The sequence below is a fragment of the Ctenocephalides felis genome, unplaced genomic scaffold (genome assembly GCF_003426905.1).
Source record: "Ctenocephalides felis isolate EL2017-DRISC unplaced genomic scaffold, ASM342690v1 CF-g0.4_SCAFFOLD_00845, whole genome shotgun sequence".
Classification (NCBI taxonomy): Eukaryota; Metazoa; Arthropoda; class Insecta; order Siphonaptera; family Pulicidae; genus Ctenocephalides; species Ctenocephalides felis.
The window spans coordinates 70,342,087-70,358,167 of NW_020536999.1; the positions used below are offsets into that span (position 1 = coordinate 70,342,087).

A 16,081-nucleotide genomic window follows, 5' to 3' on the forward strand; every position below is an offset into this window, starting at 1 on the left:
CACTGGTTTCTTCATATTTTTTCGCGTTTCTTTAAACAGTTTATGAATTTTAATTATTAACATTCACATAAAAAGATGTTTGCAAACTACAATTATGTTATTATATTATTATAGGTTTTCCCAATGGGTTTTCCATTGTCATATTTTACTACTATCGACGCAGCGTCTGAAGCGCTATAATTTGAAACCCCCGATCTTTCAAATGCTATAAACATTTAAAAAATTGTTAAGAATTAGAAAACTATTGACATGAATTTGGATGATTCATTGACATGAATTTAAAATTAAACGCCACTAATGTAGTAGAAAAATGATTTATCAATCATGAATTTTTTAAAACTCGTCACAGGATGGTAATACGCTATTTTGACAAGCTTTGGGAATTTATATTTAAGATGCTGGAAGTTTGTTCAAAATGAATATATCGGGTATTGGACATTTTTATTAAACAAATTAAAGCTTGTTTCTTCCGATGAATTAATATGTTCCAAATTTCAGTATTTTGCTACAATAGAAGTTTTCAATGATACTCATCTATTAAATAAAAGCCCTATAATTACTTCAGATAAAAAAGACATTAGAAATTCAGAATAAACAAATTTTAAAATGATTATTAATAGATGAGTACCATAAAAAAAAACTTTTGTTCAGATTCTGAACCATTTGCCAGAGAAATGTAGTTTTCGATCAACTTTCAGAGGCAGAATAGGAAACTCTTCAGAATACACTTTTACGCAACTGAAAGCAGTAAGAAAAGATTTCATTTTCTAAATAGCTTATTGAAGTTAATATTTTATTTTTATTTCATTTTGGGTTAACTATTGTTTCTTCAAGAAGAAGCTGCATGACAAATGTCTTCATCTTCTTTGAAGAAAATTGTCTAAAAGGTATTAAAACGGATTGGATTTCCGAGAAAATGAATACATTTCAATACTGTTCTCAATTGTTTAAATAATAAATTTTCATGAAGATCGAACGTCATTACTTAATCAATAAAATTAATTGCAATAAAAAGAAATTGTTAATAGAAAGTTATGTAATAATTAAATTTAAGAAAGTGGTATTTTTTTAATTTTTATTAAAAAAATACGTTTAATTTTAATTTCCATTTATTATAACGTTGAAATTATTCACTGATATTTTTCCAGAAAAATTAATTTTATGTATTTTTTTGTTATTTTTATATAATTACAACTAAATTATAATTATACCTCTAAATCAATACTTTACTTTTCTACCTTTTGTATAATTTCATAATTTAAAGCCATAAAATATAAATTAGTCGTAGTTGCTTTGCTAATTGTGATAAAATTTATTAAAAATTGTTTTAGCCAGTAGCAAAACAACGTGTAAATGATTATTAACGTTCATTAAACAAAATTAGATAAATTAAAAATTGAGTACCACGATAGGGCCCCATCGGATGACTTTGCCACGGGCCCCGGAGAGTCTAGTTACGCCACTGAACTTCCCTTAGGATATATAATCAAAAATGACACTTTTTTATATATCTTTACTTTTATTTTAATTTTAGCTAACATTTTAAAACTCTCTTACATACTTCAAATAAATAAAATTAATTTTGCAATTCAGTTTATATAAGTCTTATAAATATGAGATAAGTTCGTTCATTCTAAATCCGCTTGATCCACTTTTGTTTATTTACTTTTTATGTAGACATATATAAACGTCGTCATACAAATTATAAGCTCTTATATTTTGTCATTTAAATACAAATAATGAAAGTAACAGTAATTATAATAATCTATTTGAAATCATTTATTATTCCTCGAATATTTTATTAAAGTACGGGCAGTTTCAGCAATTTACCTTAAGACACGATGCCATGCACTATAGTTGAATATTTCAAATCGGTTGATCCGTGCTCCCGAAAACGTGAACAAAAAATTGTATTGCACACACACACATACACACATTCATTTTTTCTAAATTATGCCAAAATGTTCAGAAACCTTTGAAACGTAAAATTTTTATTTTCGATTTCAATAACTTACCCTACGGAAAGTCATTTTAAATGTAAGTAGGCCTTCAAACAAGTAGATAAGTAAATCACATACACAATTGATATTGATTGAATAGATTATTTATATAAATCGAAAATCACTCAGACAAGACCACTTACTACTAGTTTGCTACTAAATTTCTATTAGAATTAATACTTCAACTATAATACAAAAATTATAATTAAATTAATAGCAAATACATTAGCCATAAAGTTGTGCTTCATTTAGATTTACGCTTCCTTTTTGATCGATTATAATTAAATCTTTTTAATTGTTTACTATTACTATTTCATAAAACTAATTATGCTGTAATTATATCAGAAATAAAAAATGCTCCAAAAAAATAAAAGACACAATAAATAAAATAATTTTCACTTCGTAAGATACACTTCTCTTTATTTCAACATTTCTGGTGTCGGCTTAACACTATCATAAAAAATATTTAACATTTTCTATGGGAAATCTATGAAATACATGTAACGTAGCTAAAAAGTAACGAGCAAATATCATCCTCGGAAGTAATTGATGTTCATAAGTATACGTAGGGGGAAGTCACCAAGTGGCGGACACCTAAGGTTATTTATAAATAAATCAAAAAATATTTTACGAAATGTTTATTAAATCATGATTTATGTTAGATAACAAAGTTAGAAATCAAACTAAATTAACAAAACCGCAATCTTTGCTAAAAATAATTAATACTATCATTCAAACTTTGGTATCAAAAAATATGATTTAAAACAGTGGCACCTAGTACCGGACCCTTCGAAATAACCTGCATTGATCACTTATGAAGCCATCTTCACACTCTGGAATGTCTGCACATGTGTCTTTGACGAATATTCTTATATATTGCAAAAAAAAATCACTATTCATCCACCCTTTTGGCTGGCCCACACCGAAGCTCTCAGCATTCAACATAAGATTTTCATTCTTTGACTAGGAAATACGAAAAATGGGGGTATGTTGTGACCGTTAGCACTCATACAGAACAAAATTAAATAACTGGAATAAATTACGTAAATTCTCACAAGAAATATCAATATTGTTTATGACTACGTATTATGACTTAGTGTCCGGTGCTAAGGGACAGACATGTTCGTTCATTTGGTGGTACCTACTAAAATTGTTTAAAATATCTAATATTATTCTACCATTGTACGGTTAACAATCAAGTACCAACCCAACTATTATACGTTACGCAACATATTATTAACCTAACAGTTTTTTACTTTAAATTAATATAATTACCAACAGGCTAAATATAAATACTTGTGTTAAAACATTTTTTTAATTTTCTATGCGTAATTTATACTGAAAATCAAAATTGCATAAATTTACGAATAACTTGCAATCAAATTTTTTGATAACCAGAATGCTTTGAAGAAATTTATTAACATTATTGTTTTCAGTTCAAACCATCAGTCACAATCCAGCATCCAATGCAATAGGCGAACTATTGAGTGGTAATTATTTTTTCAACAATAAAACCATATGCAAATATCTTTCATTTTTCAATTTTAACATCTTTTGCCATTTTCTAGTGGATCCAACTAACGGAAACCAACCGTCAAAAGTTCCTAATGGACAGATGCCTGGTACATCAAATTGTCAGTATATTTATTTATTAATATACGAATTTTATTACTTTGTTCATCACATATTATGTAAATAGTTATACTTGTTTATAATAAAGTTGAATAATATATTAAATTTATTATTTTAGCCGGGTCTGGAAATCAAATTCGTCAACCTATTTCTAATCAAGACTTAGATGTTAGAGATAGGCTTAGTAAAGGTAAACTGATCTTTTATATAATTCATAATAGGATTATTTTGGTATAGCTGTCTTTGTTATCTTAAAAGTTTATAGTAAGATAACAAAAAGGAAAGAGAAATATTAAGTTCTTGAAGTGTTGGTGATTACTTCATAGTATGCATCCAATTCATAAGAATTACCAGCAATATAGTTGCCACATTTTTCTCCCGATTTCTACGCTATTGGTTTCTGCTTGTTTTAAATTTAACATTTTATGTAATTTGTCTCAAATACAGTTTAGGGATCATCCTTATATTTAGACTTTTAATATCTCTATAATAGTTTACTAGGAAGCTTTCTGTCAGTTTATAAATTAAGCTCTCATTGGTATCTTAGCACTTTTCTAACAATATCTTTAATATGATAACGCTGTAAATGGTACCTCTTTTATTTCTTTCATATACTTTCTTGTACCTATATTTAATTTTCAAAATAAATTGAATAACTTATACTTTTTATCTCAGCACTTCTCTCCTTTCTATCGCCTTCTCAAATAAAATTATTGTTACTATGCCCTCCCCTATATACGAGTATATTTCATTCATAAATAATTAATTTTTTTATGTAATTCTTTTAAGTATACAAGAAATTTTTTTTCAGAACCGCCATCTTGTGAGCCATCTGCTACTTTCGTACCAGGACAAGGTAAGATTTGCAAAGACCAGTTGATCTTTGAAGAAAGTTTTACTTTAGGAAAATTAGACAGGACAAAATGGAAGCATGATTGTCATATGGCCAATATTGATATGGTATGTAAGAATTTATATTATTGTTAACTTCCCGTAGGGTAAGTTATTATAATGGGCCGAAAATCGGAATTGAAAATTTTTACATTTCTCGACGTTTTGAAGGTTTCTGAACATTTTGGCATACCTAAGAAAAAATGGATGGATGTGTGTGTGTGTGTGTGTTTGTGTGTATGTATGTATGGATACAAATTTCCAGTCACGTTTTCGGGCGCACGGAACAACCGATTTGAATGATTCAAAAAACATTCGATTTTTATTGATAGCGAAAAGAGCTGATTAGTTTTTGGCAAAAGCAGGTCCAGCCGTTTCGGAGATACGGAGCAAAGAGTGCAGAAAATAGAAATCGACTTTTTGAGAGAACGGAGTATCCGATTTGAATGATCTAACAAACATTCAATTAGTAATGATTGGGAGAAGTGTTTATTAATTTTTGGCAAAGGCAGGCCCAGCCATTTCGAAGATACGGAGCTAAATATGTAAAAAATGGCAGTTTTTGAGAACGCTAAGTGTCCGATTTAAATGATTAATTCGCAAACCTACGGGAAAAAATTCAACATTTTCAGAAAAATTCGAAATATAAAAAAAAAATCGAAATATAAAAAAATCTAAATTTTCAAAAAATTCAATTTTTTTCACAAACTCTCAAAAATCTCATTTTTGAGATTTTTGATAATTTTTTTCAAAGTTTTCAATAAATTTTAAAGGTTTTTTTTATCTTTCCGTAAGGTAGTTATAGTAATGGGTCGAACTTCGAAAATGAAAATTTTTGCATATCTTTACCTTTTGAAGGTTTTTGAACATTTTTCCATACCTCAGAAAAAATTAATGTGCGTGTGTGTGTGTTTTGTATGCCCGCATTTTTTCGTTCACGTTTTCGAGCGCACAGATCAACCAATTTTGAATGGTTCAAAAAACATGCGATTCCTATTGATAGGGAGATGTGCTGATTAGTTTTTGGCAAAGGCAGGTCCAGCCGTTACGGAGATACGTAGCAAAGAGTGATATAAAAAACATTCAATTTGTAACGATTGGAAGAAGAGGTGATTAGTTTTTAGCAAAGGCAGGTCCAGCCATTTCGAAGATACACAGCAAAATGTACAGTTTTCGAGTGAACTAAGCGTACGATTTAAATGATTCAAAGAACTTTCTGCTTGTTTTAACAAAATAATTACTTTTGGAAAATAATTGTCTCAATTTTTTTTTTTAATTTTGACTAAATTTCTAAAGCTGACTTAAACAAATAATTTCAACTTTGCAATTCAGTTTATATAATTCTTATGAATATTAGACAATGTTACAATATTTATAATAATCTATTTAAAAACATTTAATATTCCTCGAACAATTCGTTACGTTACGGAAAGTTCATACAATTTGCCTAAAAGCATGATTAAAGCATGATGCCACTCACTAGTTTTAATTTTCGGTACGAGACGTTCCAACAATTTGCCTTAAGACACGACACACACACCACTAGATATTTTATGTATCGAATATTTAACTAGTGGGGTGCATGTCATTGTGCCTTAAGGCAAATTGCTGTAACTTTCCGTACCGTAATTAAAAATCTTGGTACGGAACCCAAAAAAAATTACACAAAATGTGTACACATTATGAAAATCTCTATAAAATATCTGATAATTTGATGTGCATAAGTCCAATAAACATTTCTGACCGCCAAATGACTTTTTAAACTTATTTTTATTGAGAGACCATAAACGCTGAACTTGCATTTCCAAAAATTTAATCAGTTTTTATATTGTTATTTCAAGTAAAATGTTTTTTGAATTATTAAAATCGAACGCCCCGTTCTCTTAAAAACTGAGTTACCGTTTTTGACACTTTTTGTCCCGTATCTTCGCAACGGCTAGACCCCCTTTCGCCAAGAACTAATCAGCACGTCTCCTTATCAATAAGAATCGAATGTTTTTTTAATTATTCAAGTCGGTTGATTCGTATTCGAGAACGAAAATTTGTATCTGCACACACACACGCACACACATACATCCATTTTTTCTAAAGTATGCCAAAATATTCAGAAACCTTTTTTAAAGGTATATAAAAATTTTCATTTTCGATTTTTTTGAGATTACTATAACTTGCCCTACGGGAAGTTAATTACGGTACAAGAAGTTCCGGCAATTTACCATATATGTATATTAAGGCACAATGCCATGCACCACTAGTATTATATTTATTTTACAGGACAACGAATTTGTATCTTATCAAGCAAAACCTGAAAATATTTTCGTCAGTGATAAAAGTTTAATGTTTCATCCGACTGTTTTGAATGATGCAGATTTTGTTGAAAGCGGAGAATTGGATCTTGCAAGCACGTAAGTCAATCTATTAATCGATGAATAAATAAATAATTATTAATGAATAATGTATTTATTTCGGAAGAAGTTTTATTAGCGTTGTATTTACCTTTAGCGAAGATGTTATTTGGAAAATGAATTAAATACTATAGTTGAAGCAATTTATTTATTTTATTTATTTATTTATAATAAATATTATTTCTCTTCATAAGCTTGACAATAGCTAAGTATTTAAAATATTCATAGTAGCTGCACGATTCTCTGAAAAAAAGAGATGAAAAAAAGCATTCGATTAAATAGAATGTTCATAATCAAGTTCATCATATTAAAGTCTATTAGACCACCATTCAAGCCCAAAATTCTTGCACAAGGTTGAAAGTTATACTGATTTAAAACCGTAAAAATTAAATTAATAAAATAGCCATAGAAACTATCAAAATTATATAAATAAAACTATCATAAATAAACATAAAAACATGGTTGTACAAGAAATCAAATGGTCAAATTACATAGATAAAACAAGGATTATGCAAGAAAATAGTTATTGAAATCAAATTGAGAAAATTCTGTAATGTCATAAAAAGTTAATTCTTTAAAATTTAACTAAAGTAGTATGGAATTTTTTGTTGTCAAGTTTCGGACACTGAGTGGAAGTTTATTTATAAGTGAATATGTGCGCGCCTTATAGTTTGTGTCTGGTGTTAGTTGGAGAAGCCGAAGCCATATTAAAAAGTTTCGAATTGTTTTTGATGAAAGATAATGTTACCAGCATAAAAATACATGGGAAAGTTAGAATATTGTGCTTTTGAATATGGGCTTGCAGGAGGCTTTACTGGGCAAGGAAAAAATTATTCGTATAGCTCTTTTCAGCTCTTTTCTGAAGCTTAAAATAGAAATATTTTAATTAGTTTGGATGAAAAACCCCGGAATTAGATACCGTATGAAACGTGGGAGTTAAAGTTGCTATAATAAACTAAAAGAAAGCAATTTAAACTGAGATTATGATCAAATTTCAATTAGAAAGTCACAAAAAAGACGAGAATTGATCACTTTTCGAGTTATATATAAAAAATGAGTGGACCATTAAAATGACTATTATAAAAATAGAGATTTGTGATGAAAATTTAGACTTCTATTTATTTTTTAATTCTGCATTAAGTAAATTTATATAAAGAAAATTTACCACAAATCAAAAGAAAAGTGTTAGGTAAAATAATTTTTTTAAGTAAATTTAAGTTTTTTTATGAACTCAGGTTTTCATTGACTGAAATGTGGGTTTTTCAGTGTTTTTAATTTTATAAATATCTGCCAAATCATTTCGGACGAGTATTGCGACAAATATCATGACCTGAATATATTATATTATATATAGATATGCTGTATATCTTTCTAGATGCGGTTGTGCACCAATGGCATATGGCGAGTGCTCAAGGAAGGCCATGTTCTATAATATATTACCACCAGTAGTGTCTGCCAGTATCAGATCTAAATTCAGTTTCAGGTATGGAAGAATTCAAATCGATGCTAAATTACCGGAAGGAAACTGGTAAGTAGAGTTTAGGGATGATCGAGACAATCAGGGATGATCAGAAAAGTCTAAAAGTGTAAATAAGTAAATTTGAATTATCTTGAACTAATAATTATTCTTTTTCACAAGTTTTGAATTTGGAACCCAAGGATTACAATCATGGATCCGGCTATAAATCCGGTGCCATGAGGATCGCTTTTGCGAGAGGAAATAAAGTCCTGAAATCCCAGGAAACAGATTACGACTTTGGATCTTCAGAATTAAGTGGTGCCTTATTATTTAAACACGATGATCCTGTCAGGAATATCACCGCCAAAGTTTATAAAAACGTTAATAAGGAATCTTGGGCAAATGCTTTTCATAAATACGAACTAGAATGGACACCCTGTAAGTGTTTATCACTTTCTAGTTAAGATGTTCCAATAATTTTGTGGTATTCTTTTAGATCATGTATGTTTCATAGTTGATAATATCAAATATGGCGTAATATTGCCTCCAAAAGGTAATTTTCCATCTGGACAAAGCCAAGATGTAACTAAAGGTGAAAATTGGAAGAATCATATGCCGATGTTTAGCGAACTGGTAAGTAAGCTTTGAAACACAACACAGATTGTCCAATAATTCTTTTTAATAGTTCTTATAATTTTGCGATAAAGGGCATTTTGACCACTAATATATTTTACATTTGAAAATCTTGAATACACACATGAGAATCAGAATTGATGTCTTCATTTCAAGAAACCAAAGTGTGTTATTTTTGCTTTTTCACACGGCTGATTGTAAAGTATTGGCCTTCTTGGAAACTTTTGCTGGTATACATGCAATTTCTCTACCCTGTGCTGCTTCTGCCACGGTCCCTCTGTTTTTAAGGGATGTATTGTTGCGTTAAAAAGACAATTTGCTAACGTTGGTAATAGCAGAAAAACCACGCTCTAATATTTTATTTATTTTCACTTCTTTCACAGCAATAATTAATTTTTCTTAATTCACCACTTTTTGGGAGTTTTCTGTTTTTTAACAGGCATTATGAATGACGAGATAAAAATAAGTAAATAAAACGTTCGATTAATTGATAAAAACCCTTTACTGTGCAAAGAACGGCATTATGCAAGTGGCCATTGTCTGTCCACAAATAGTGGCCCATCTACAAACGCCTTTTTGCATATGCATCCCACAAACACAATGTAAACAATCGGCAAAAAATAACTTTGCATTTCAAAGATATATATATATTATATATATATATATATATAAATATATATATATATATATATATATATCTTCTATATATATAAAATAAGTCGCGTTTCCTTCCTGACGAAATAACTCCAGAACGCACGAACCGATTTCGACAATTTTGCATTCGTTGGAAAGGTCTCGAGCTCCGCAAGGTTTATAGCTAAGAAAATTAGTTGTGCATGGCATCGTGCCTTAATGGAAGCTGCTGGAACTTTACGCACCGTAATTAAAAATTCGAGTAATAAAAATAATCAATAACTGTTTTTAATAATTTCAAATAGATTATCTTCTATATATATATAAAAATTAGTCGGGTTTTCCTTCCTGACGAAATAACTCCAGAACGCACGAACCGATTTCGACAAATTTGCATTCGTTGGAAAGGTCTCGGGCTCCGCAAGGTTTATAGCTAAGAAAATTAGTTGTGGCATGGCATCGTGCCTTAATGCAAGCTGCTGGAACTTCACGCACCGTAATTAAAAATTCGAGTAATAAAAATAATCAATAACTGTTTTAAATAATTTCAAATAGATTATCTTCTATATATTATATATATAAAATTAGTCGGGTTTTCCTTCCTGACGAAATAACTCCAGAACGCACGAACCGATTTCGACAAATTTGCATTCGTTGGAAAGGTCTCGGGCTTCGCAAGGTTTATAGCTAAGAAAATTAGTTGTGCATGGCATCGTGCCTTAATGCAAGCTGCTGGAACTTTACGCACCGTAATTAAAAGTTCGAGTAATGACATTAGTGAGAATTATCAGAATTATGCTTGGTTAAGTCAACGAGCAATTCTTGCCGCAAAGAATAATGATGTACACGCCCTGAATTTCACCATACAATCAAAAATTGCTGGCGATTTGGTGACATACCGAAGATTCTGACTGGTCTTCCGTTTGACTTCAAACGATTGCAATATCCAGTTCGCCTTGCGTTCGCAATAACATGTCGCAAGGCCAATTGCTTAGTGTTTGCGGGATAAATTTCAAATAGATTATTTAGAAAATCATTGTTTTTCACATGGGCAGTTATACGTTACCTGTTCACAAGTTGGAAAACCATCCGCTTTGTTTGTGTTAATGTCAGACCAAAAAACAAAAAATGTGGTTTACCAAAGATCACTTCCATAATTTGCGGGTTCACTTTCATTTACTTAGAGAAGTTCAACTAAAAAACACTTCATTTTTGTAATCAAAATAAATTCGTTACTGTTGTATAATAAAATCAAATTTCTCCTTTAAAATATAAAACAAACAAAAAATTTCTTCATCTTTCTCACGAAACTATCTGGTGGCGAAACGGAGTTCGTCGGGTTTGCTAGTATATATATATATATTTCTCGTGAAAATTAGATGAGAAATCACTTAAGAGCGTACAACGGTAAAAACTTTTGCGACGAAATTCTAAGTGCGTTTCAAAAAAAAAAGTGCGTTTCTCTCATAGATAAACAAGTATAAAGTGGTTTCTCTGTACAATGCGGGAGTAGGTTTATAACCTCGAAATGCTTTTTAAAATTGAGCAAAAATCAAAATATGATAAATATGTGCGTGGTTCGACATACATGTCACTAGTCTTGAGGTTATTCGAGTGGCCCTCTCCAACCTGTGGTCCACGTCTGTCCACCGCACCCTACTGCAACTTTTTTAGACATAATGTAAGAATTTAGTAGGACTATTATAAAAAAATAAATAAACAAACCTAATCAATCCGATTTAAAATGAAGAACATTGTCTAATATTTATAAGAATTTTATCAACTAAGTCGCAAAGTTATAATTATCTAGAACCTTAGCTAGAATTATAATTAAAATCCAAATAATTTTCGAATTTAATTTTTTTTTTCCGAAATAAAAAAAAATCTTTCTCCAAAAGCAATCGTTTCATCAACACAAAAAGAAAGTTTTTTGAATCATTCAAATCAGATGCTTAGTTCTCTCAAAAACTGTCAGTATCTTTGAAACGGCTGGACCTGTCATTGCCTAATCTAATCACCACTTTTCCATATCGTTACGAATTAAATGTGTTTTGGATCATTCAAATCAGATGCTTCGTTCTCCCAATAACTCGGGTTCTATTCTCTGCATTCTTTACTTCGTATCTCCAAATCGGCTAGACCAACTTTTGCCAAAAACTAATCAGCGCGTCTCCTTATCAATAAGAAATTATTGTTTTCTGTATCATTCAAATCGATTGTGCTGTACGCCGAAATCGTCGGCGAAAATTGTATCCACACATACACTTCCATTTTTTAATGCATGCCAAAATATCCAGAAAACTCTGAAACGTAAAGATATGCAAAAATTTTCAATTTCAATTCTTGGACGACTACAATCACTATATATTAATTTCAAAATAAGAAAAATTTCAAATTTTTCAAAAAAAAAATTTTTTTTTTCAAAATTTCGAAATTTTCAAAAGTCTGTTAACTAAAAACATTTTGAGAGAAGGTCTCAAAAACTGAATTACCATTTTTGGCACTTTTCACACCGTATCTTCAAATCGGCTGAACCTGCTTTGCCAAAAACTAATCAGCACGTCTCCAAAGCAATAGGAATCGAATGTTTTATAAATCATTCAAATCGGTTGATCCATGTTTTTGAAATCATCGACAAAAATTGTATTCAAATATACATATATATATATATATATATATATATATTATCAGGCGTACATACATACATACACATACTTGCATCCATTTTTTCTAAGTCATTTCAAAATGTTGTGAAGGTTTTAAACGTAAAGTTTTATGATAATTTTTATTTCCATTTTTTTTATTATTACTATAACTTACTCTACGAAGATTTAATTAATAGTCATAGCAACTGTAAAGGCTAAATTTTTTTGACAAAGTTCTTTACTGGGATGTATAAAGTACGATCTTTATATAAATATTCTCATGATGTATATATCATTATATCTAGAAATCCAGGAATTATATTTTTACGGATAAATAAAATACCAGATCAAGGTCATTTACAGTTATATCTAGGTAAAAAATGCCCAATGCGACTTATTTTATATTTTCTAAGAGCAGTTCAAAGAAGAAATACTTCATTTATTTTCTACCTCTTTTCGCAGAAGTTTGAAAATTTTGTAGAAACTCAGTAGAATTATTTAAAATTATAGTACACAATTCCAGAATTCAAAAAGATATAAAAACTTGAAACGTAATTAGTATTCGATTAATTGGAGTTACAGTTGACTATATAAATGGAAAGACCAAAAAAGTCATCGATTGAATTATACCATGATTTCCAGAGAAAATGTATAAACCATCCAATTTGATTGTATTTACAAAATATGGATAAACGAATATTGTTAATATAAATTATATAATATTAAAAAAGTAGACTTTGGGGTTTAATTATTTTTGTTTCTCCAAGTCTATAGTATTCAAACAACACATCCTTACACACTTATAATAAAGTATTATTTTTTTTTGATTATCTAGAAATTGTTTAGAAATACCTTACTCAGCAAAACAACGTTTGCCGAGTCAGCTAGTATATATATAATATATTTTGTTTATTAAATTACAGATGGTTGTTCGTTTAGGCTTAGGTGCAGGAGGAATTACCGATTTTCCTGATGGCACATCCTCCAGCAGTTCCAATGGTGACTTTGCACCCAAACCTTGGGAGAATTTCAATCCAAAGTCGATGCTCAGGTAAACAGCGATATTAATATATATATATATATATATATATATATATATATATAAATATATATTATGGTGGTCCATAATATGGACATTTTGGAATTTCTTTGCTCCCAAGGGCTCAAATGCTTCCAAATTAATAAAAAATTATTCTTAAATAAATTAAAGTTTTAGCTCTCAATGTTCATTTAGATAGTGCGCAATTCAATCAAAGTTTTGTATGGAAATAGCATGAGAAAATTTTCAAAAATTTTGAAAATGTTTTTTAGATATAACTTAGCGAACTAATGAATGAGTTTTATTCAAAAAACGTTCTACAAATCAAATTATAAAAAACCTGTTTTGCAGAGCGTCGAATTATCAATAAAAAAGACACGAATTGTCACTTAATTCATTTGTCGCTAAGTTATACCTAAAAATATTTTATAAAATTTTTGAATTTTATATATATATATATATATCTTCTATATATATAAAAATAAGTCGGATTTTCCTTCCTGACGAAATAACTCCAGAACGCACGAACCGATTTCGACAATTTTGCATTCGTTGGAAAGGTCTCGGGCTCCGCAAGGTTTATAGCTAATAAAATTAGTTGTGCATGGCATCGTGCCTTAATGCAAACTGCTGGAACTTCACGCACCGTAACTAAAAATTCGAGTAATGACATTAGTGAGAATAAATTATCAGAATTATGCTTGGTTAAGTCAACGACAATTCTTGCCGCAAAGAATAATGATGTACACGCACTGAATTTCACCATTCAATCAAAAATTGCTGGCGATTTGGTGACATACCAATGATTCAGACTGGTCTTCCGTTTGACTTCAAACGATTGCAATTTCCAGTTCGCCTTGCGTTCGCAATAAGAAGTCGCAGGGCCAATCGCTTAGTGTTTGCTGGATAAATTTCAAATAGATTATTTATAAAATCATTGTTTTTCACATGGGCAGTTATACGTTGCCTGTTCACGAGTTGGAAAACCATCCGCTTTGTTTGTGTTAACGTCAGACCAAAAAACAAAAAATGTGATTTACCAAAGAGCACTTCAATGAAACGGATAATATGCGAATTCACTTTCTTTTACTTAGAGAAGTACAACTAAAAAACACTTCATTTTTGTAATCGAAATAAATTCATTACTGTTGTATAATAAAATCAAATTTTTACTTTTCAAATATAAAACAAACAAAAAATTTCTTCATCTTTCTCACAAACCATCTGGTGGCGAAACGGAGTTCGTCGGGTTTGCTAGTATATATATATATATATATCTTGATAGTTTTTCGACGTTGAAACATATTTCAAAGTAACTAGCAGCCCATTCGTCGAAATAAAAAAGGTATAAAGTATAAAAACTTTTATTTATACGTTTCGACACAAGATGCGTGTCATCATTCAGCAACTACAACAATTTGAAAATTTTATTAACTAATATAAACAACAATATAGATTAATTATAGCATAGAGAAACATTATACACACCACAGGACAAAAACACTCAACAAAAATTTATTTTAAAAAATTAAACTTAATAACATATTAGAGAAAAAAACATTTTTTTAGAAAAAATTATGAATAACTAAAAGATTTGAAAACTAATTTGACTAAAAGTATGAAATGCATCATTGTGAAGCGAGAAACCGCCCATACCGAGCATCCAGACTCGACTGAATTATTTCAATAGGCGTATTGATAGGAATGGGAGGGGACGCATCAAGGACAAATTCTCGAGGCACGAAAACGCATCGAACACAGTGGTTGAGCTGGAATTGATCAAAAGGAAAAAGCAAACCATGTAAAAGTTAGAACAAGAAAAAACAATATTGTAAAAAATAATATAAAAGAGATAAGCAAATTAATTTTTTGTTTTTTTAATAAAATCAATAACAATCTGGTAACTATCATGTAAAAGGTGGGATGAATTGCGTTTATTAACACAAGAGGAGGAATTTAAAGAAATAAAAAAGGATTCAGCGAATTTTCTAAGGTCACTATTTTTTTCGATATAAAGAATAACAGGATGTGAAGTGTTAAAAGTGTGATTGAGATTGAGCATATGATCTGAAAACATCATTTTGAACTGGTTTAGATTTTTTGAATTATAAATATGTTGATTAACTCTCTTATAAATATACTGGGAACTTTCTCCAATATAACACATGTTGCAATCATTGCAATCCAACCTGTAAACAGAATCGGTGACCCTATCAGACGGGGTTCCAGACTTAAGAACCGAAAAAAGGCAATTAAAAGTATTATCAAAACTAAAAACTAATCGGAATCCTTCTGAAGAAAATAACTTTTTTAAAAAATACGAAAAATTGCTTAAAAAGGTAAACAGATAGTTCCTTTGTATTGGGCGGAAGAGGAAGCTGTTGAATTTGAACAAGAAGGTGAAAATGAATTATTAGAATTCGTTTGTAAATAAATTAATCTATTATTAATGATGTTGTTGACCAAGTGCGAAGGGTAACTATTGTCTTTGAGAACGGAACGAATAAGGGTCAAATTTTTTTCCCAAAACATACTGTTACTTAGTAAAATAGCCCTGTCTATAAGAGAAATAATGACAGAAATATATTATATATATATATATATATATATATAATATAAGACCGTTTTTTCTTGTTCTGAGCCCGGCTAAGGTTGGTTACGACGTATGATTTTTTTCTCTTCGAACTCATGGGTTATATGCTGATGTTCCAAAGAAGACTAAATTTGAACATTCTTCTTAAAAT

General features: G+C 29.9%; 1 protein-coding gene across 1 annotated transcript; it reads left to right on the forward strand.

Moving 5' to 3' along the window:
• Positions 1-3,324: 3,324 nt before the first annotated feature.
• Positions 3,325-13,353, forward strand: LOC113388069 (beta-1,3-glucan-binding protein-like). Its single transcript, XM_026625479.1, has 10 exons — positions 3,325-3,328; positions 3,437-3,490; positions 3,569-3,634; positions 3,751-3,822; positions 4,444-4,592; positions 6,798-6,928; positions 8,304-8,386; positions 8,568-8,825; positions 8,884-9,020; positions 13,222-13,353. The coding sequence occupies exons 1-10, from the start codon at positions 3,325-3,327 to the stop codon at positions 13,351-13,353; spliced, it is 1,086 nt and encodes a 361-aa protein (XP_026481264.1).
• Positions 13,354-16,081: the final 2,728 nt, after the last annotated feature.

What these genes read in the sequence shown, in the direction of transcription:
- LOC113388069 (XM_026625479.1), top strand. An exon ending in TAGAGATAGGCTTAGTAAAG is followed by an intron (nt 3,823 to 4,443) that starts GTAAACTGATCT and finishes ATTTTTTTTCAG; the next exon opens with AACCGCCATCTTGTGAGCCA. An exon ending in ATATGGCCAATATTGATATG is followed by an intron (nt 4,593 to 6,797) that starts GTATGTAAGAAT and finishes TTTATTTTACAG; the next exon opens with GACAACGAATTTGTATCTTA.